The sequence below is a fragment of the Ornithodoros turicata genome, chromosome 5, assembly GCF_037126465.1.
Source record: "Ornithodoros turicata isolate Travis chromosome 5, ASM3712646v1, whole genome shotgun sequence".
In the NCBI taxonomy this organism is placed as follows: domain Eukaryota; kingdom Metazoa; phylum Arthropoda; class Arachnida; order Ixodida; family Argasidae; genus Ornithodoros; species Ornithodoros turicata.
The window spans coordinates 46,989,441-47,011,166 of NC_088205.1; the positions used below are offsets into that span (position 1 = coordinate 46,989,441).

Genomic DNA, 21,726 nt, shown 5'->3' on the forward strand with positions numbered 1-21,726 from the left:
TTCCACCCAAAGTCACTCCTCCTCCTCCTCTGCGTTCGTCCGAACGTCTCAGTCTCGTTTCGTTCTTCGCGGCGTGATGGCTGAACAACGTACGTGGAAGTCCCTGACTTTGGAGCGGAAGGTGGCACTTATCAAAGGCCCGGCAGCAAGTTCATGAAGCCATTATCGTGAACTGTTTCGTCCATGCGGGTTTCTGGTCTTCCACCACCGTACCGGAGCCAGCAGTCTAGTTCAGTGACTGTGATGAACTGTGCAACGACGTGATGCGCCCCACATGTTGTGGGGAGAGTGACTTAGAGGACTTGAACTTCGAGCACTATGCGCTTTACGACGGCGATGTTCCAGTAGCGGTGAACTGAGTGATACTGAAATGGTCGAGAGTGCCCGTTGGTAGTGACGTGCCGGGAGGAGCGTCTCATGTGTTGCATTGAAGTGCTTGAAGATGCTTTCTTGTTCCCAGACACGAATGCTAAGCAGTTGCTATTACGGAGTTATTCTGTCTAAGATGATGTTAAAAAATAAATGGCTGCGGAATTGTTCACGAGCCCAATTACTGTAGGAACGCTTGTTTTTTTACGTTTCATAACATATTGCGTTGTGGTAACATTGTGGCAACGTAATTTTTGTTGTTCGCTTAACTCGAAACTTCGCTTATCTCGAAATTTTTCCCGGTTTTTACGACTTCCGAGTTATCGGGGGTTTACTGTACTTTGATGGTGGTGAGTGTCTTTTCCACTTTGTTCAAGTGTAGGTTCTCAACTGAGCAGTGCTTTCTCGGTGCTTGCCTTCCTTTGTTGTCTGTCAGCTGTGTGAGCCATTATTTTTCCTTGTGTGACAGTGCTAGTTGAGCAATGTCCTGATGTCCCCACACCTGTACCATCCCGTTCTGTATTATGATGCATGCTTCCTATTGTTGATGTATGTATTTTTCTTTTTTGACAAGCAGAGAAGAAAACCACAGAGGTGTCGGTCCACAACGGACAAGAAAGGTTCTTGTTGATTATTCTTGTCTTGACGATGATGATAGTGCTGCCACAGCCTTGATCCGGATAAGAGTAGCACTGGTAAGATTCTTAATAATTTTGTGATTAAATTAGTTCAGGAAGTAACTTCTAGGAGGCAGATGCCTGAGTTTATTCAGGAGAAAAAAAGCAACACTACCGTATTCAGTTTTCTGCCTGCTTCTTGAATTGATTGGACATGCTGCCCCCCCCTCTTGATATCTTTGCCCCCCTTTGTATTCGATTTCGTGTCCGTGCCTGCACGCAATTTTCTCTCTTCCATGAAAGCTGCCCTTGCCTCGGCGATGAGAGTAGCGCTGGCATGATTCTTAATAATTTTGTGATTCAATTAGTACAGAAAGCAACCGCTAGGGCAAATATGTATGACTTTTTAGAGGAGAAAAAAGCATCACGATTCAGTTCGCTGCCTGGCTCTTGGATGGAACGGACGTAGTGCACTGCGCTTCTGGTGATATGTTTATCCCCACTTTGTTTCTGATTAGCAGTGACGTGCCCATGCATGTCAGGTGTCATTCGTTATTCTCGGTGCATACCCACTATTTGTGATTGAATTAGTATAGAAAGTAACCGCTAGAGAGAAAATGTATGAATTTTAGAGGAGAAAAAACCATCACGATTCAGTTCTCTGCCTGGCTCTTGGATGGAACAGAAGTATAGCGCTGCGCTCCTGGTGATATGTTTGTTTTCGCTTTGTTTCCGATTAGCAACGACGTGCCATGCATGTCCGGTGTCAGTTGTTGTTCTCGGTGCATGCCCGCCATTTTTTGTGTTCCACGAAAGCTGCCTTGGCCTCGGAGACAAGAGTAGCGCTGACAGGATCCTTAATAATTTCATCATGAAATTAATTCAAAAAGTAACCATTAGGAAGACAGATGTGTGACTCAATAAATGAGAAAAAAGCATCACGATGCAAGTCTCTGCCTGACTCTTGGATAGAACGACGTGTCGTTCTGTGCACCTCATCACTGTTGCGGTGGTGGACAGTGGGCTGAATTTTGTGCTTAGTCCTCTGTGTCGTTAGTAATTGACAGTGTCCCTTTTTAGCATATTTAGTTATTTGTTCCACAAAAGTTTGCATTCCTCTACCTCCTTGCTTGTTCACAGCTGTCCTAACCTACCCAGACCTGCCATGACGACGTCACACCAGGGGCCCTATCCTTGTCAAAACTAATCGACCTCGATTACTTTACATCACAAGCTGTAGGGCGGGACTGCCACAAAATACTCCGCCGTTAGATCCCGCCTGTTTCAATTGAAATTTATACCTAGTTTTCCTTTGCAGCCTCTTGGCCCTAATCTCGGACCGTGACCCTACGTCATTTTGACGTAACAATGACGTAAAAGATTAGTTTCAAAGCTGAAAAGTAATGTAGCGAAAGAGGGCCGATTACTTTGAGCGGCGATGGGTTTCGTGATGGGTCCACATGTGCATTTCCGTTTATTGTATTGCATAAAGTCTGTATGTGCTCGTCACAACAAAAAATTCACATCTTTCTTCGTTTTTGTTTAATAATGATAGAAAAACACTGCTGCACAACGCGCTTTACCGCGTAACACAGTTCCTTTGTGCGGATCGCCGCCTCGTACGCGTGAGAGTAGTGCCGAGAGTAGCGTCGTCAGAGGCACCATACAATCAATGTTCTTGCAACATAGCAGTGTGCACACAAAAAACTCATCAAAGTTCAGTTTGTTGAGTAAAACTATCAACACTCATTTGCGGTACCATTACCGCCCGCACAGCTCACGAGCAAAAGATGCATAACTGCCACTTATCATTTTGCATATCGAGCACACGAACACACAGAGAAATATATAAAAAAAGCTGATTAATAAAGCTCAAGATTTAAAGCACGAACCAATTTCTCATAAACACGTTTACGGCTCGTGCCACACTGTCCGTTCGAGCCTTTGCATGATCCTTTTCGGTTTTATCGCTCTGTTGCCTGCCATCAGCGCCATCTCACGGGCACATACCGCATTATAAATGCCAAGTACAATAATGGTGTCACACAAACATTGCCATCTTGCACACTTGTACGTCATGACAAATGACAAACCGCAAAAAATGAAATTACGAGCGTGCTTTTCCGTGCATTTTTCACAAAATTCAGTTTTACGCTGGTAGGGTTTTCTGTTTTCGACACCACAGAACCGAAGCTACAAGGCAGGGCGGGCAGATCACAGGTGTGGCCTTCGGATTCTCAGGAGGAAACACCGATAAGGCGGGTCACTTTCCAAGATAACACATTCGGCCATTGGTTGATAAAAGGTGTCAACCACTTTTAATATTCACGCCTTTTTCGATTGTGCACGAACGAGAGTAGAGATTTAAAGTAATCGAGGTCGATTACTTTGACCAGGATAGGGCTCCTGGTGTCCCAGGATGTCCAGAACTGGTACTCAGAAAGATGGTGCAGCTACCTGGTGTGATGCTTTGCAACTAGGTAGTTGCTTGTCTTGGCAACGATCGCCCCAGCGAAGGTCAGCGTCCGCTCCGGGACGCTTTCTTCGAGATGGTGTGGTTGATTTTAGATCTCTCCACTGTATTTCTACCTATTTTTATTTTTTATGACCCCTGGTTGCCCGCAACACACAGAGTGGTCTGGACACCAGTTAGATGCTCCCCAATTAGTGTGGTGACTCACTGGATCATCCCAATTACTGTGAGGGGTCCTAATTAGCTGTAATTACAATTTAATGGTGTCCATGCCCTTGGTGTGTTGTCCGCACCGGGGGTCAGTAAATACTACTCTCAAGAAGATACACCACGCGAAAAGTAAGCAACGGAATCCTACTGCCGACGCAATCAAGCTGGCGAAAAGAGCGGAGCGTATGCACCAAGAGCGCTCGTGCGTATATAAAATGTGACGTTGAGTATAAGGATGATGGATTACAGGAATCACGGAGAACAAGATCGCGTACCGCTCTGGAACCTCTTGCAGCGCGATGCTTATCAAAACCAGTGCCTCAGATCGCTCGCGAGATAAGAACACAACCGTGTATACTCAGGTGTTTTCACTACTGTGAAAAACAAAACGAAACTGCATGCTGACCACATCTAAAAGTGTAAGCCAATAAGATACCCAGATGAAAAATTCTCCAACTCGGACCAGTTCAAAACCAGTTTGCAGCTGGTCCCGGCTTGAACTGGTCCCAGCTTGAACTGGTCCCAGCTTAAACTGGTCCCAGCTTGAACTCGTCCCAGTTCAATAAACCAGTTTGCAGCTGGTCCCAGTTCAATAAACCAGTTTGAACTGGTCCCAGCTTGAAGTGGGACCAGTTCAAAAACCAATTTGCAGCTGGTCCCACCTTGAACTGGTCCCAGTTCAAAATACCAGCTTGCGACTGGTCGCAGCCGAAGTAGCAACATTTCTCCTCCAAGCAGAACTGAACCACTCAGGAGCTTATTTGGGCCGCCATGATGAAACCCACAGATGCATGATACTGAAATAAACATGAATTATTTTATTGTGCACTTCTGAAACAAACATTTTGTGTTTCACGATGCAGTTTCTCACTGACTTTACAGAAACGGTTGAGGAAAACAGGAAGCCTTCCGGGCAGCCGTGGAAGTCGTCATCAGTTGGTTTTCTACGTATAGAGCTGCAGGAGACTGTATCATTACTAATTCATTTAGTTCACTACACACATATGTCGCAGACACTCACCTTTCCTGTGTATCCCCCCTTACAGGAGGCGCTTGCGGAGTCCGACATATTGCTTCGCAGTCGTTCTGTGAAGGACAATACTATCACCAAAACATGAATTGAAAGGCACAATTACTCCACAACCGACTCACATGCTTTTCGAAGCCACGTCACGAGTACTCTGGTGAGCTATGCGGGTTTTAGAGCAACCCGTGCTTTCCGTGTGAAGGATCTGAAACACAAGAATGACGTGCATCAAAAGCGGGAACGCGCAGACTAACGGCACATGATGATTAAAAGAACGAGAAACCAAGAGACACGTTTCACAACATACGGTGTGCAAAAAGTTACTTTGTTAATGTTAACATCGCATTCGCATAAACCGAGTGTTAGTCGTGAAAGGAACCCGTCTATATGTTCTCGTGGAACACACTGGGGAGACAAACCTTACGTGCAACAGGACGGTATACCATTATTGATAGTTCTACTTTGTCCACAGGAAGGAAAAAACACTTGAGCACAGTACTCACGATGAAGTGGTCTTCGCAGCTGCAGAAGAGCCGCAATCGCATGACACATGTCTGGTCGTACTGAAGCCGATGACGCTCACTGTAATTTATATTGTCGCACGTCACGCTAATAACATTAAGAGCAGAAATATCACTTTGGGCATGCTGAGACGAACGCGAAAAGTCAAAACACGGCAGACAAGTGCGAACGCTGCATCTGGAAGCAGCAAGCGACCGTTCACGTGCGACCGTTACACCTCGTTCAAACACGTCATTCATCAGGGGAGCAGGAACGCGCAAAATATGCAAATATAATAATTCCAAATTAGCTTTTGTTAGCATTAGCGTACCTTCCAAAAATAGAAATGATTTTTTTTACTATAAAGTTGCTTTCCGACCGCCCCCATACCTTTGTTTCGTAATCTTCTATTACTACAAACCTATTCCGGAACTCAAACCAGAACTTCCCCCAAACATGTCAGCTAGTAGAGCTTGAACTGGCACAACTTCACTTTCCAGTTGCCACCAGCCCAGTTTGAACTGGTACCAGTTCATGTCCAGTTGCCACCAGGGTGTCGAACCGAAACGTTTTTCGTTCCGGTTACATCATAAACGATCCGGTACCGGTTCTGCTCCGGAGCAAAAAACTAACGGTTCATACCGGTTTTTAACCGGTTCCGCTTCTGCTGGGAATATTCATCCCCACAAAAAAAAATCAATGTTACAAAATGTAAACCCGTTTATTCCGCATACATGGTATTTAATATTAATAGGCAGCTGTGAAATTGGTAGCTCCTGGTTCCTGTAGGTTACTGTCTGTTCAAATGGGCTTTCTCCTTTCTTGAAGAACATGCTACAAACGGACTTGTTTGTCGTGATGTCATACGTAAAGTACTTTCTTGCTGGATTGGAGCGATCGCGTCCCATCCGAATGTCTGTTGCTACTGTCTTGCCAGCAAGCACCACCGCACGAGTAGGACGCAAATCGAGGAACACCTTCACTCACAAGCGCGCTCGACGGCTCCGTTTTATTTTCTTCGTGTCCTGTCCACAAAAGAGTTGCCACTTCGCACGGGCTTGAACTTAGCTGCTCTCAAACAAGGGACGCGTTGCGCGACATTACCGATAAAGAAGCTGTTGTGCAGCCCCCTTGGTCGCTGTTTAGTTGAGGAGAGTTTGCGGGGATCAAATTAAAACGAACACTACGGCACATTGCTAGAGAGTCACATGTACCTCTAAGTCTGTGTGCGTGCGCGAACGATAAACCATTACAAAGGGAGCCTAAGGGTCATAGTATACCGACATACATTCCACCGTAACCGTAACCCTCGTATAGTATCCATGACATGACTTGAGAGCACACGACGTCTGTTTCATTCGCCTATCCGTAGTCCAAACCGGCGAAGTTTTTTCTTGGACCGAAAACCGTTACATATACTTTTCGGTTTCCCTCCTGAGCGAAAAAAACGTAGACGGTTTCGATTCCGGTCCGGTTCGCACCAAAATAGCGTTTTTTTTTTTGTTTTCGGTTCCGGTTTTCGGTTCGCTCCGACACTCTGGTTGCCACCAGCCCAGCTTGAACTGGTACCAGCTCATGTCCAGTTGCCACCAGCCCAGTTTGAACTGGTACCAGTGTTCATGTCCAGTTGACACCAGCCCAGCTTGAACTGGTACCACTTCACTTTCCAGTTGCCACCAGCCCAGCTTGAACTGGTACCACTTTAGTTTCCAGTTGCCGCCAGTTTGATCCCACTTGGTTCCAGTTCATGACCAGTTGGAGGCAACTGGGAACAAACTGGTACCAGTTGCCTTCCCAGTTCATTTTTTCGCCTGGGTAGGCAAATAAGTGCACAGCCGTATTCATTGTGTTATATTTTGCATTTATTTTTCAATAATAATTCAGTGTGTAAGTGAACTATTATGCTATAGTATGTTCCTTGTTTACCTGTCATTGACTGTGGTAATTATGCGCGGTGTTGTAGGCCCAATGATGATGTGTCTGCCTCTGTTTCAACTCTCGAGTGTGCGTTTTTATATGCTCCAACTATTCCAAGGTGCGTGCTTGTGTAGTTTAAAGCGTTCACTACAGGTTTTCCCACCCATTATGATCCACGTGCCATCTGAATTATACCGCGTGCCATCTGATTTAATCCAGGTGCCATGCACAAAGAGTGAGCTTATAGAAATCATTCAACTAATTTCAGATGTAACATTCGTACCGCATTTCAGAATCCTTCAGACTGCTTGTGTATAGTTTCCAATGAAAAGTTTTGATATTTTATCGCAATCATAGAAGAGGTGAATTTGTCCTGATATCCTGTAGCTAGTGTAGAAGTATTTCGCATTGCGCCCTTAGTTGTTGCCACGTGTTCCTATTCAGGATTTTTGTAACATGCTAACCAATCTGAAAGTTTCACATGTTTATTTCGAAGCATTGTGTGATTTCGCTGTTGGTGCGTCCTGTATGTAGAAATTTCCGTTGATCTGTCGCGAGAATGGCGTGCAGCAAGCTTAGTAGTGGTCTCATAACAATTGTATTGTACAGGAATATCTTCTTAATTACAGTTTGTGTCCCCGGTTAATGATAGAGCAGTGTATTTCGTGTAACGTGATCAAAGATATGTACATAGTGTATGAGTGCAAGAAACAATTACGATATTACATATGAAACAATAATTGCTCGCTTTGATACTGGATTTCCTATGAACGGTCTTCGCAGATTTAATTATTGGTTGCATAAGAATTTCGTTCGCTTCGATTCGATTCCACAGGTGGTGTAACATTTGTGATGAGTTCGAAAAACGATTGTAAGAGCACATGTAAAGTAATAATAGGGCGCTTTAAATCGGCCACTCTATCCGTTCTTTGACATAGCTCGCTTAGATTCTGTTCTTCTCTGTATTTAATGCTATCCGTCTATCGATTTCATTCTTTGGTATCACTTGCTTTGATTTTCTTCCGCTATACATCTGATTCTTTGATACCACCTGACAGTGTAGAATTTGTGGTGAGTCCAGTTTTAAATTATTGTCACTGGGATTCTGTCTTCTGTTGATAGAATCGTACTGGTAGCTTTAAATAGTAGGCTTAAATAATATGTCTCGCTCTGATTCTGGTTTCAAATAATAAGAACACAGTGATATAGAATAATTAATGCTAGTTATTATATGTTGCTACACCTATCTGTGTCGATTGAAATCGTTGCATATTGCTTGAAGTAGGATAATAAAAAATGTCGAGTGTATAACTGTATGTGTACTGAGTCATGTCTATTCTGTGCATGGCTGAAAGTTGGTTATATAAAGTAGGTCTTGAATAAAATGTGTATCCTTTCTGTGTGGAAATGCGACGGCTCATGGTGATTGTCGGTGCGCGTGGAGTCACCGATTCTGTCCCTCTGTCCACTTGATTCTGTGATATCGGTCACTTTGACTCTGTACCTCACATATTAACATAGTGGTGAGTGTTGTCACATAAAATACTCAATGCTTTCTATGACTTGTTCCAACATGTTGCTACACCTTACTTTGTTGATTTGAAATTATTGCATATTCTTGAATTAGAATAATAAAAATATCTAATGTAGAACGGCATATTCTTTTGATGTGTGGGTTGGAAGTTGATTTCATTAAATAATTAGTTCTAACTAATAAAGCGTATCCTTCTTATGTGGAATTGCGACGGCTCGTGGTGATTGTCGGTGCGGGTACCTGTTGTGCGGCTAACTCGCCAAGGAAAATTCGCAATGGTCGAGCACCTAGCGGCAAACTGGGCAATTTGCCACCTGGCAGTACTGCTGTCACTGTTGCTGAGAACCGTCAATATTCGCGGTTCCATGGTGATAGGACCATGCAAGAAGTGACTACAAATAGGCTAATTCGTTTACTGCAACGGGAGTAGATTTTAAAGCATGGTTTTACCTCGGGATACGTCCAGGCGTATGTCATAAATCCTTCTGTTATCACAAAGCAATCTTCCTCTTGTTGTCGCTGCTGGTCGTGGCCGTAAAGTAAGCTCCCTATGTCTTTGTTGACGAATCTGCCCAGGCACTATATAGTGCACAAGAATACATAATTAAAGGAGCATGAAAGGCACCTCCAACATGCAGGGTGTTTTTACCTAACCTCTTAGAAGATCATATTAATAAAACTTACTATCTGACTGAAACCCAGTTTGTCTCGTGGACGATTTCGCCATCACATCTGAGCGCTTTTATTGATTCTATGTCGCGAGAAACTGAATTTTCTGAATTGCACTTGGAAATTTGCGAAGTCAATCCCACGCTTTTTTATTTAATTTGTTTTCTTTGCTAGAAACGGAAAGTGAATGTCGGGTTTACCCCCATTCCATTGCAAGATACATTCCATACTACAATGGTAATAATCCCGGCGAGGTCCCGCCGAGAACAGGACACCACAAGACGATTCGTGCTCGAATCAGGCGAAGCCACGTTGATGTGCGTAAGCCATTCTCACGTAGAGAACACGAAGATTACAATAACCTCCAAGAACATCCCCGGGCGCCCTGAGTGAACCTTTCGCCGGAAATTCCAGAGCAGAAAGGGTATTGAGGGGCCGTAGTTATGGCTAAAAATTGCGGAAACCGGCGGCAAATTCACGGCCACGCTTAACGCTCGTTCACACGTGCGTTTCGAAAAGCCGCGCTGCCTGAGCGTTCGCGGAGCAGCCGAGAGGAGCCTATCACACATAGCCGAGCCCTCAGCCTGCAAACGCGCTTTGTTGTTCTTGTTGCTACGTCAAGATCGTACCGACACTTCCAACTCTCTTCCTCCAAATTTCCATTGTAAAGCATGTTATCTATTTTACCATTATTGTGAAGCATTTCTGCTAGAATAATCAATCGTTGGAACGACAGACGTGACACAATATAGCATGATGCAGACAAGCAACGGCAGAAAAAGCGAGACACATGTTTACCTATACCGACGACCAACACACGGTCACACGCAAGTCGTATATTTTCGTCGATTCCGTGGTTTGCGCAGATTTCCAGCTACTTGTTGACAACTCAGACCACAAACAACTATTGGTGACCAAAAATGTACTCACACGGTAGCGCCAAACACACACACACACTCACTCACACAAAAGACAACTGATCCCAGCGCAGTATCTGGAGTAGAGGTAGAGGTGTGCGCAGATGCTGTTTTTGTCCGCCGCCGGCGGCGTGATCATTACTGCCGCGCCTTTCAAAAATTACATTTTTTTGCGGAATACCCGAAATATTTGTAGGCCTCATAATGGCGTCCCTTTCAGTTTCTTTTCTCTGTAGGTGCTAAACGACTTATAAGTGATGGAATGCTTAGAAAGGATAGCAAGTCTGAGCTTTACGTCGCCACAGTGGTCCTGAATTATTATTACCTTTCTTGGTATATGATACCAATTCGATGCTTTTTAAGCATTCTATCACTTATAAGCAGTTTAACACATATGGAGAAAAGAAAGTGAAACGGGCACCGTTATGGGGCACAGAAAAAATCTTACGATGGGAGGTACGCAGCTTCAACGTGAATACCGTCGAGTCTGAACCGGCACGTTTGAAAAACTTTTGCTTCTGGTATCCAAATTACGGCTTTCCTATCCAAGCACCACAGTTGGCTGCAGCTGATGAATATTTCGCAACAAAGGGGGTAGTATAAAAGCCAATTTACAGGATGTCTTAGTAATCATGTCAAAGATAGAAGGAACGCTGGAGGAGATATACAGGCAAAAATATTCATCTATATGGAACTTTGGCCACATAGAATTCATTTTATTCATTTTATCGAATTAATTAAATCGCGTCAATTGAAGTCCGAAGTCTGTAAAGTGAATGTAACGTTTTCCTCATAGACCGAAAGCGCATCTCACATTTATCTCATGCTACTCGAAGATACATTACCGATTATAGCCCGATACAATGGTAATCGCTGAACAAAATCGCCGGGCAGAGAAGAAGACTCGCGGATTCGATAAGCAGACAGGCAAATTGCCATTGTAGCTATCATTGTATTACCAACTTCAATGCCGTAGGGAATGTACTTCATAACGGGATGGGGTAAATCTGACGTGAAAAGTTCCCTCTTTCTGCCAAACCACGTTACATCGCATTGGCAAATTTCGTAGTTCCATTCCAGAAATGACAAACATGACAAAACATGTTTCTTCTATAAGCTGCGGCGAGAGGACAACTTCCTTCACCCTTCGCCTTGTATGTCCCGCGCTACCGAATGGTCCGCCAGATCTCGAGTATTATGTCACATAAAACGGATGTCGCCACCAGACGATGGGATAGATAGCAGGCGGCACACACCAATCCGAACCGGTAACCGAAGTTTTTAGATCGGTTCGGTTCAGCTCCAAGATGGCGCTCAGAAGGGTTCAGTTCCGGTTCAGTTCCAGCTAAACATAACGGTTAATTTCGGTTTTCGGTTTCGGTTCGGTTCGGCGCTCTGATTAGCATAACGCCCCTATGAAACAGCAATATTCCTGAGGCAATAAATTCGTGCGAATCAGTTCTCAAGTAATGCCATTATTTTATTCGGTCTGAAACGTATTCTTTGATGACAGAAGAGCTGTAGTGAACAAATATTACTGTCTTAACCATGAGTGGATGCAGCCGTTACCTTTGGTCGTGATTCGCAACAGGGAACATCTTTTCATTGGGAGTATACTGGCAGCAGAAATTTCTTTGCTCATGTCCCGCACTGCGATGTCCTGCCCATCCGTTTAGCTGTTTCCAAAAGTTGGGTGTGGGGGTGATGAGGGGGAAGGTGCCGTCAGCCTGCTGTGGAATGGCGGCTGGGTGCTCCCAAGGGAGGTAGAAGAGGGGAGTGCGAAAGAGGGAGGGGAGAGACGATGTTGGCACAGGAGAGAGAAGATTGTGCTACCCCTCTTGCTCTGGGATTTGGGTAGTCCAATAGAACTACCCACCACAGAAAACTTACGAGCATCCCCCAGTAGTCTTCATTGGGATTCTCTCTGTACCACGGTAACCACCATGATTATTGGCGAAGTTATCCCATGTCGTCCAAGAGTTGGGACATCTATTGTTGCTGCGAGCGATAATTAGGTGGAAAGGAGGTCACGAGGGCGGAGCAAAGCCTCTGGACATTCCGGGGCGAGCCAACACCACCTAGGTACACAAGGCCCCTCCATAGCTCCGTGACGTCACTCAATACCGTCGGATGGGAATACAACATGGCATCCGCTTGTTGCGGTTGTGTTCGGCAGAGAGCCTATTTCGAAGACGAATTCACCCGTTTTCCCGATGTGAAACAGCGCATCAGCTTGTACTTTGGAAGAACGGGATTCTACTGCAGTGTTTGTGCTCACAACTTACGGAATAATTGCGTACACAGCGGCAAGCCGAGCAACTACAGCTTCTTTTGTTACGAGTATACGAAAGCACGAACTAAGGTGAGTTCAGCTTTACTACTCGTTTGGACTCGTGTAGCTTCTGATACTTCGTTCGGAACAGGTCTAGCATACTTCAGAATACGTGCAAAAGTTGTACTTTGAGGCGTACAATTACAGGTACATGTGTTTTTGGATGCAACATTGACTACGTCACGAATGGCACCCGTAGAACGCTCTGATCAAATGGCACTGTTAGTATCGCCCTGTACTATAAAAGTCCATATAAACTATAAAAGTCCATATAGATTATGTATGGACTTTTGTGGTCTCTTACGACTTTGAATGGAAATGCTATGGAACGCTATGAAATCATGGTTTTACCGGGAATTGCTATGGCAAGCATATGGTCTTCAAACACTACGTGTACGGACTGCTAAGGTGCACCTATGGAATCCATATGGCATGTGCGGACTTCTGTGGTGGCCGTACGGGTTCCATAGAGAGTGTGTACGGAACTCTATGGCAGCCGTTCAAATTCCGTAGAGCGAGTCTGCGGACTTCTGTGACGGCCGTACAGATCTCCATACGGCAAACTTCTGTGTGTACAGAATCTCTCGGCAGGGATAGAAAATCACTCATATTTAACTGTAGCACGACTAGATGTAAAATGTACACGCTATGTGCGGATCACCGTGACATGGTTGCTGCTTTGTGCATGCCGTAACATTTTCACCATTATCATAGATATTTTTCCAAACTGAAACCTGTTAACGCGGATTTGTTCACGTTGGTTTTTAAGCTTATGACACACAATCAAGCTGTTTGCACTGTTTACATAACACAATGATAATAATAATAATAACATAAAGTTGTGTTTGTCATTCGAGGAGAAAAAGATACGCTGGCGCTAGCAACAGAAATTTAGGAAACAGAACCCGGCTGGTTAGGCTTTGGAACAATCATTGAATTTCGCCTAGTGCTACTCATATCATTGGAGAGCCAGTAACATATATGGTTCATTAATTTATCAAAAAGGGCAGATGGGATGCGTTGGTACACGTGAACGAAATAATTCAATATTTATTCCTTGACGCATGATAGGGATCTAAAAATAGGCAAACAATATTGAAGTAACACATAGGCTATGCTGGTCCTTTGTTCATATATCGTTTTCTGCTTTCCGCTTATCGTTTTCTTATAATTTTCTGGGGATATCACGAGTTATCCTTGTTGTGATCTGACATCATTCGCAATGCCTTCAAGTGAGCGTTCTATAATTACACACACAGATACACGCATATAATTGGCGTGCCACTTTCCCCGGAACGGTGTTTTCATAACACGAAAATGCAACAGTAACACAGAAACCGAAACAGACTAACTGCAGGCTGAGAATGGCGATGGTCGTCATCATGTGGCGGTCTGATGATTATTATGGGGCACTGTTATTTAATTTGAGAAAAATGATGCTTAATTCTCTGCGCAAAGCCGAAAATCGGTAGGAAATAATATTTAAAATTACCCGTTGCATGATGCACTTCGCCTAGGGGGCTACGTGTCGCTGTGTTTTTGGTTTGGGAGACCGTTTCCAGCACCGATTCCGGGTACAGAGAGGGTGAGGAGGCAGAGAAGAGATTGGAGGGGAAACGATGGGAGACTCTTTTCGGCTGTAGCAAGGGCGCGAAACTCGCCAGTTCCTTTGCGGGATAAAGTGAGGCGCTTCATGCGTTTCACGTCATCGGACGTCAGAAAACGTCATAAATTGAACGTCATGGAGACATCCGGTGGCTAGTGATTACTGATTGGTTCCCATGAGGATCAATTCGTTTTCTGAGCGATGATTGGCCGTTTTCAAATTTGTTCCCGAGCGCTCAAAAAGGCGACAGCGCGTCGGCTGGTGCCGGCTGGAACCGGCGTCCACGGAGTCGCCGGCGTCCGTTTCGGACGGCTCGTGTTGTGTAGCGGTTGGGTTGGAGTATGAGTTTGAGTGCTAGATACCCAGCGCTGTCGTCGATCGGCTTCCCTATTTTGGCCGGAGTGCAGTGCAGTATATTACGGCTCTGACCCGGGCGAAGCGGTGAAACTTCAGACACTTCCCAGTTTCGCTCGAGAGGAAAGAACCACCTGAATGCATTCATTGTAGCGAACCACTGTCGGTTTTACACAAACTCATGTCATGTCCATCCAGCAAGGCTATGCAGTAGTACGCGTAAAACGCATTTACCTTATAAAACTACGAGCACATGTCCACATTCCCCATCTCTGCGCAGCTAGAAGAACTCCCAGCGAGCAGCGCGCGGGCAGAAGCGACCTTGCCGTGTGATTCGAACTACAGCCGAAAAGAGTCTCCCGGAAACGGTGTTGTCCTTCTCTCCCGGGCGTCTTGAGCTTGCTGGCCTTGCTGGCTTGCTGTATGCGGCGGCTGATATGTGCCGGCCCGCGAGTGCTGTCACGATTGCCATCAACATAACTACAAAGTTCGTATTTCCAAGTTGTTAAGAGACAAGTAGTGGACATAAGTACTTCCAGAAACAAATACATGCAACCAAATTGCATTTTGTGTGCAACGTGTACTCGAGTGAGGAATTTAGCGCAGACGCTCGATGTGCATTCCTGTCGTAATAATAAATAGTGAGAAGAGCGGGCAACACCACTCGTAGTGGGGGGCGTGAACTTCATACAGATGCCATAGTAACTAAATTGCATTATATATCGAACCGTAAATGAAACGATGTCGATAACCATCCCCAACAGCTACATCCCTTCAATTAAGTAACTTGTACAACTGTTGTTATCACATTCACCTATTTTCATTAGAAAACATAATTACCAGGTGGGAATTGATGTACTGAGGCTGGAACACATAGAAAGGACAAATAACAAAGCCTCAAGTGCCTGAGATAGCTATGCAATAGATAGTGCCTTTCATTAATAATTACCAGCATAGTAAGATATTTAATACGTGTATAGTTGCTTTATCCAGAATAACGAGCATGGAGGATGTTGCAAAAAAAAAGTTGTGTGTGTGTGGGTGGGGGGAGTCATAATTATCATGGTTCCCACGAAATTTGGGAACAAAAATTGAAGGGTATTTCAAGGTCCTCTTGAGGCTCAGCTGTCATTTAAACTGGAAAAAAATTAGGGGGATGTCTCCAAACATTTGGGGGTGTAGGGCAGTCTGGATAAATCACTGCAGTGGAATACACATGCCATTACTGAAAGCCTGTTTATTAGGAAATCAGGAAGAAAGTTTACTAGGAAAATTGAAGTTACATGAAATTACAGGACCAGGTACATGGTACGTCAGTCTCATTTCGGTAGCCTTTGATCCATTTCGGCACCGTGACGTCCAGTGCTCTCGTCTTTGCGCATATCTTTTTATCAAGTTTCGTCGAAAAGACTTAGGCCAATTTTTCTAATTTTATTTTCCCTGATTGGAGCAGCCCTTTGTAGGAGAACCTCTTACAGTCAGACCGTTCGATCTAGAGATGCCGTCCTGCAGTTCTGATTGACATTCCGCGAGCCGATTCAGTGCAATTTTCATCTTGTTAATATCACGGTAGTAATAAACAAAACGTTTGCAGTGCTCTTGCGCATGTATGTATCATGCTGTCTCTGACTCGTCTGGGGTGGGATTCACAAATAGCTCGTGCGACGGAATCTGTCGTATCTCCGTCGTACGGGAAAGTTACGACGAAGTGTAGATTCACGAAATGCGCGCGTCGCAAAATCTTCGCAGCGTACGGCGGAATCCTGCGAGAACTCCCGAGCAGTCTTACGAAGAAAGATGGCGGCGTATTTGGCAGCGGTGGATTTGGAGACGGTAAACAAAGACTCCGTAATACGCGCCAACGCATTGCACTTTGCAACAGAACCTTCGAGACCATCCCCGAAGCGACATTGAGGCACTTTTTTGTTTGGTAACCTTCAACAAATGCTTCAACTTTGTGCTCCGTAAAATCGGGTCGCAGGGATTTTTCAAGCATCCCCTACAACCCCGCTAAGACACCCCCAACACCCCTCCAAATTGTCTGCAAGAAAGGCAAAAGAAGCTATAAAAGCTCCAAACTGGGTGCCACACACCGCTTACAAAACACCTTCACCCACCCCCTCCCCGAGACGAACATACTGGCAGTGGCGTATCTAGGGTGTGGCAGGTGTGGACAGGTGCCATGGGCGCCAGGTGAACAGGGGCGCCATTACGTGGTCGGGTGTGAATGTGCCAGGTCGCGCACTCAACCTGGCACATTCATAAATGATCTAAAGCAACCGCCATTAGGGAGGTTGTAGTGTGAAACCTAGTGCGGACCACACGAAAACGCATCCCCAAGGACATCACGTTAACCATGTTGCCATGGGCGCAGGTAGCTCTAGATACGCCACTGCATACTGGGAATATATTTGCTGTGCCATCGAACGCGTTTCGCCTGTGATTGCATGGCATCCATTATGGCTACCGAAAGACTGGGAGCACGTGCAGCAACAAAACATTTTGGGACGAACAACTTCGTCTTCTTCTAACGGGACGACTCCTATTGGTGCGATTACAAATTTTCGTCATCGTTACCATAGCGAAAACATAGGGTGCGTCCGAATAGTCTGAGATGCGTCACCGCATACCGCACACCGGAAGTGCCGCCATAATGGTGCGCCATCCGAATTCTCCATAGGCGCACATGCGTCACAGAAGGCGCACTTTGAGAAGTCTCCTCCGATGCAGACTTCGCGGAGTGCGTTTCGCGTTTCCCGCTTTTGCCGTGGTTCGGGGCAGGGCGCGTTCGTCGAACAGCTTAGCAGACAACAGTTTTCGGCGGCTGGCGGCTCTTTCGTTTGCAGCATACCACGATAAATGGGCATACCGCGAAGGCGAAACAGAGCGGAACAATTACGCTTGTGAGTTTAGTCTCTCATATGAGATACGTGTAGCACTAAACATTTTATCCTTCGCTCTTTAGTTAATTTTAAAGCGACACGAGTTTTCGCACCTCTCCACGGGAATGAGAAATGCAGGAAGATAGGCTGAAAGGTCTGGAAAATCGGGAGGAAGACCCATAAGATGAGGTGATCGGTGATAAGCAACCCGGGAGACGCCGTCGCTGCCAGTCCCCAACAAGTATTGAAGTAGGAATGTTAAACGAAACACGACGTTTTACGGAGCAGACCGAACTTGTTTAACGGTTTTATGATTTATTTGCGAATAGATTAATAAAACTACACACAAATGCTCCCCGTGCGGGATTGTCGCTTTCAGCCTTGGATAAGTTGTCAGAACACAACCGTTGCTCACGAGGTTGCATGATGGGTGTCATGCACGATTGCAGGGTGCCTTGGGCAGGATAAATGTGCAGCAAGCCGATCCCAGTACTACAGCACGCTACTGTTGTCAGAATTAGAGTTCTCGTAGTCTCTTCTCTTCCGGAGTGCTCCTTTTGGGAACGTTACTACGCTCTGCTTACTTTTCGTCCTGCCGTCAGTTGTCGTGCACGACTTCTACACACATTGTTTGGAATGTCGACCTCACTCTCTCTGCGCATGTAGATAAACTGCAAGACAAATGAAAACTGCCTCGGTGTCCATGCTGAATTCCGAGAAATTATTGTCGTCTGCTACTACGGCCGATTTTGTAGCACCTCATGCTATGCGCCCTCTGGAGCCTTTTTTATTAAATAGACGTTGCAGACGATCAGCACCAGATGGCGCGCGTAGCGGTGCTCAGAGTGCTCGTCCGAATACTTTGGCTCAAAGGCGCACATGTGACGCACACTATGACGGCATGTGCGACGCATCACTATTCGGACGCACCCATAGTCTCGCACCCTTTGGCTGTTTCTCTCCGAGGTGCACGTGACAGGAAGCAAGCAACTTCCTCTTCCTCGTCAAAAAGTGTACCCTCTCCACTACGATAGCGTTGTGAATCGCGCTTATGACGCCGTCGTAAGCGTGTCGCAGGCTACGACGTCTTAGCGCATCTTAGCGTAAATTACGATCGCGTTTGTGAATCCGACCCCAGGTCTCTCTTTGGTTAAGCAGGATTTCTTCATCAACCCCCGATATGCCAAGCCGCGAAACGCAACCGGGAGCGCACGTGCGCAAACCGCAACTCTCGCTGCCATGCTAACAAAAAGGAGAAGAAAAAAAAACAAACAAACGAAAGCGCACGAGTTCTCTCCAACGCTAGGCCCTTTCTACTGCCCCTCGCCTAGTCACCCTCTCTGTACCTGGAATAATCGGTGCCGGAAACAGTGTTGCCAATTTAGCTATTTTGTAGCTAGATTTAGCTACCTTTAGCGGCAACTAGCTACTAAAAGTTTTGTTCAGCTACGAGTAGCTAAACTGGTTAATTGTTCGATACCTAGCTCCAGATTTAGCTTTTTTCGGGGGTTCTAGCTTTTATCTGGCATATTTTTTTGGAAGGTTGGTCAATGGACAACAGCCTCTCACAGAAGGGCTCATGTAAAAATGCACAGAGTGGTTCTATTAGTTCCATGTTGGTTCGGGTCTAGTGGCTGATGGTTCTAGGGGCTCTGCACCCTAGGCGCTCTAGGTCTAGGGCTGCTCCGTGACCTAGGGTTTTGACATATGGGATCTGGGACATATGTAACGTCATCTTGTGCATATTAGTGAAGTATATACTAAACATCAGAAGTCGGATTCACAAAGAGCTCGTGCGACGGAATCTGTCGTATCTCCGTCGTACGGGAAAGTTACGACGAAGTGTAGATTCACGAAGGGCGCGCGTCGCAAAATCTTCGCAGCTTACGGCGGAATCCTGCGAGAGCTCCCGAGCAGTCTTACGAAGAAAGATGGCGGCGTTATTTGGCAGCGGTGGGTTTGGAGACGGCAAACAAAGACGCCGTAATACGCGCCAACGCGTTGCACTTTGCCACAGAACATTCGAGACCATCCCGGAAGTGACATTGAGGCACTTTGTTGCTTGGTAACCTTCAACAAATGCTTCAACTTTGTGCTCCGTAAAATCGGGTCGCAGGGATTTTTCAAACATCCCCTACACCCCGCTAAGACACCCCCAACACCACTCCAAATTGTCTGCAAGAAAGGCAAAAGCCATAAAAGTTGCAAAACTGGGTGCCATACACCGCTTAAAAACACCCTCTCTCAAAACAACCCACCCCCTCCCCGAGACGAACATACTGGGAATATATTTGCTGTGTCATCGAAGGCGTTTCCCTGTAATTGCGTGGCATCCATTATGGCTACCGAAAGACCGAGAGCACGTGCAGCAACAAAACATTTTGGGACGAACAACTTCGTCTTCTTCTAACGGGACGACTCTTACTGGTGCGAATACAAATTTTCGTCATCGTTACCATAGCGAAAACATAGTCTTGCACCCTTTGGCTGTTTCTCTCCGAGCTGCACGTGACAGGAAGCGAGCAATTTCCTCTTCCTCGTCAAAGGGGGTACCCTCTCCACTACGATAGCTTTGTGAATCGCGCTTATGACGCAGTCGTACGCGCATCACAGGCTACGACGTCTTAGCGCATCTTAGCGTAACTTACGATCGCGTTTGTGAATCCGACCCCTGGAGAGAACAAACTACTACTTTGAGTTATGATAGCGAGGATGAAGTACACTCGACGCATAGGTGTGGCGATTCGACTGAGAAAGAGTAAAAGAAAGCTCGCGTTGCTTTCTCCTTTTGAGAATGTGTGGTAGCCGAACCGGCCGAACGTTATCTCTTTTCGTCTACCTGACTCATATGACCTCACTCTAATGCCCAAGTAGCGGCGAAGTTTGAACCTTGTCATCTTCAATCGCGCATATACGCGCATTTATAGTCATCAAGCGTGTAATTCCTGTTTAGTTGCTTATGCGCCATTAAAATTTAATCATCATCATAATTCATGTGTTCTTTGCCTTCCAGCAATTGTAATCTGCAATCTGTTGCTGAAAACTTGCGTTTGTAATAAGGCGTTAGACATAAACTCAATTCTTTTTGATTTCATGCTTGCAGTGGCACAGTGGCCTCGTGGCTTGGTGTGGGTATCGTCAAGACAACAGCGATACTTCAGTGTCATAATTAAATGGTAGTGGTGACTTTACAGTGGCGAACTCCAAACATGCTCTGATACCTGATGCTCTGATGATTGTTTTTGTGCACATGTATGGCCTAGCTTCGATTCTAAAACTGCATATCAACCTGATTGTGTCAGAGCACCATAAATTTAAAAAAAAAATCGTTTCAAAGGGATGTTAGAAAATTTCAGGTACTTTTAGCATATTCGCTTGTGTTTTAGCTACTTTTCAGTTACTTTTTAGTGGCGTTTCAGCTATTTTTCCGCTGTAGAATTTGGTAACACTGGCCGGAAACGGTCTCCCTTTTGGTTTGGGGCGGTTATGGCGGACGTAGGCGAAGCACGTTGTTTCTGTGTGATCAATTTCCTTTTTCAGCAAAACCTTTCTTGGCTGCACAACGTATCTGGACCTGCGTGCAGTAAATGTCCTCGTTTTATATGCGGACAGAGTGGAGGTAGTTATTACAGTGTCAAGGAGTTTGCACTTCCATGGAGGATCGGTGGACGATTTTAACTCAACGGCTGTTTATGCCTACTGGCGAAGAAATGATGGACTGTTATCCCGCCAAGGTGCCGATAATGAAAGGTGAACATATAAATATTTGTTTTGATGTGATAATCAAGTGATACTGAATGTTATCTGTGGTTGCAAAGTGCGTGCGTGAAGTTCGAAAATCCGTTGCGATCCGTTCAAACAAAGGAACGAAACTCGATCACGAGAGGAGAGTAAGATTCGCTAGAGTTAGCAACAGTAGTTTAAGTATCGGGACCCGGCTGATTAGCTTTGGAATAAGCGTTGAAATATGTTACGTAATCGTCATTGCACAGACAAAAGCGCCTGCCTTTGAGGATTGCTGGATGGGTTTCTGTGGTTTGTGATGTTTGACTTGGTCGTGCGCGCATGCGTTGGAAGCTTACATGTTTGTGTTTGCGGTATGCCTCGGCTACTTGTCGTCGCTACATGGTAATTACATGTTTGAGATGCACGTTCTTGAATGTGTGGTTGATGTCGCTGCTAAGTACAAGTGCCCTGTGTTGTAGACATACGTATAGGATAGTTGGCCCCAAAATCGTAACAAATTGGCCTTTTAAAAGCATCCTGTGTTATCTTGTCCACCCATTGCTTTCGTCTTTGACACGTCTTAGATAAAATA

At 45.4% G+C, this 21,726-nt stretch overlaps 1 protein-coding gene across 2 annotated transcripts in view; it reads right to left on the bottom strand.

The window, feature by feature from the left end:
- LOC135395984 (neprilysin-1-like) overlaps window positions 1–21,726 on the bottom strand; it is a 207,236-nt gene that overhangs the window by 142,451 nt on the left and 43,059 nt on the right. For both annotated transcript variants that reach the window (XM_064627063.1, XM_064627062.1), the window contains exon 7: window positions 9,099–9,227. In XM_064627063.1, coding sequence (XP_064483133.1) covers window positions 9,099–9,227 — 129 coding nt within the window. The remainder of the gene's footprint in view (window positions 1–9,098; window positions 9,228–21,726) is intronic.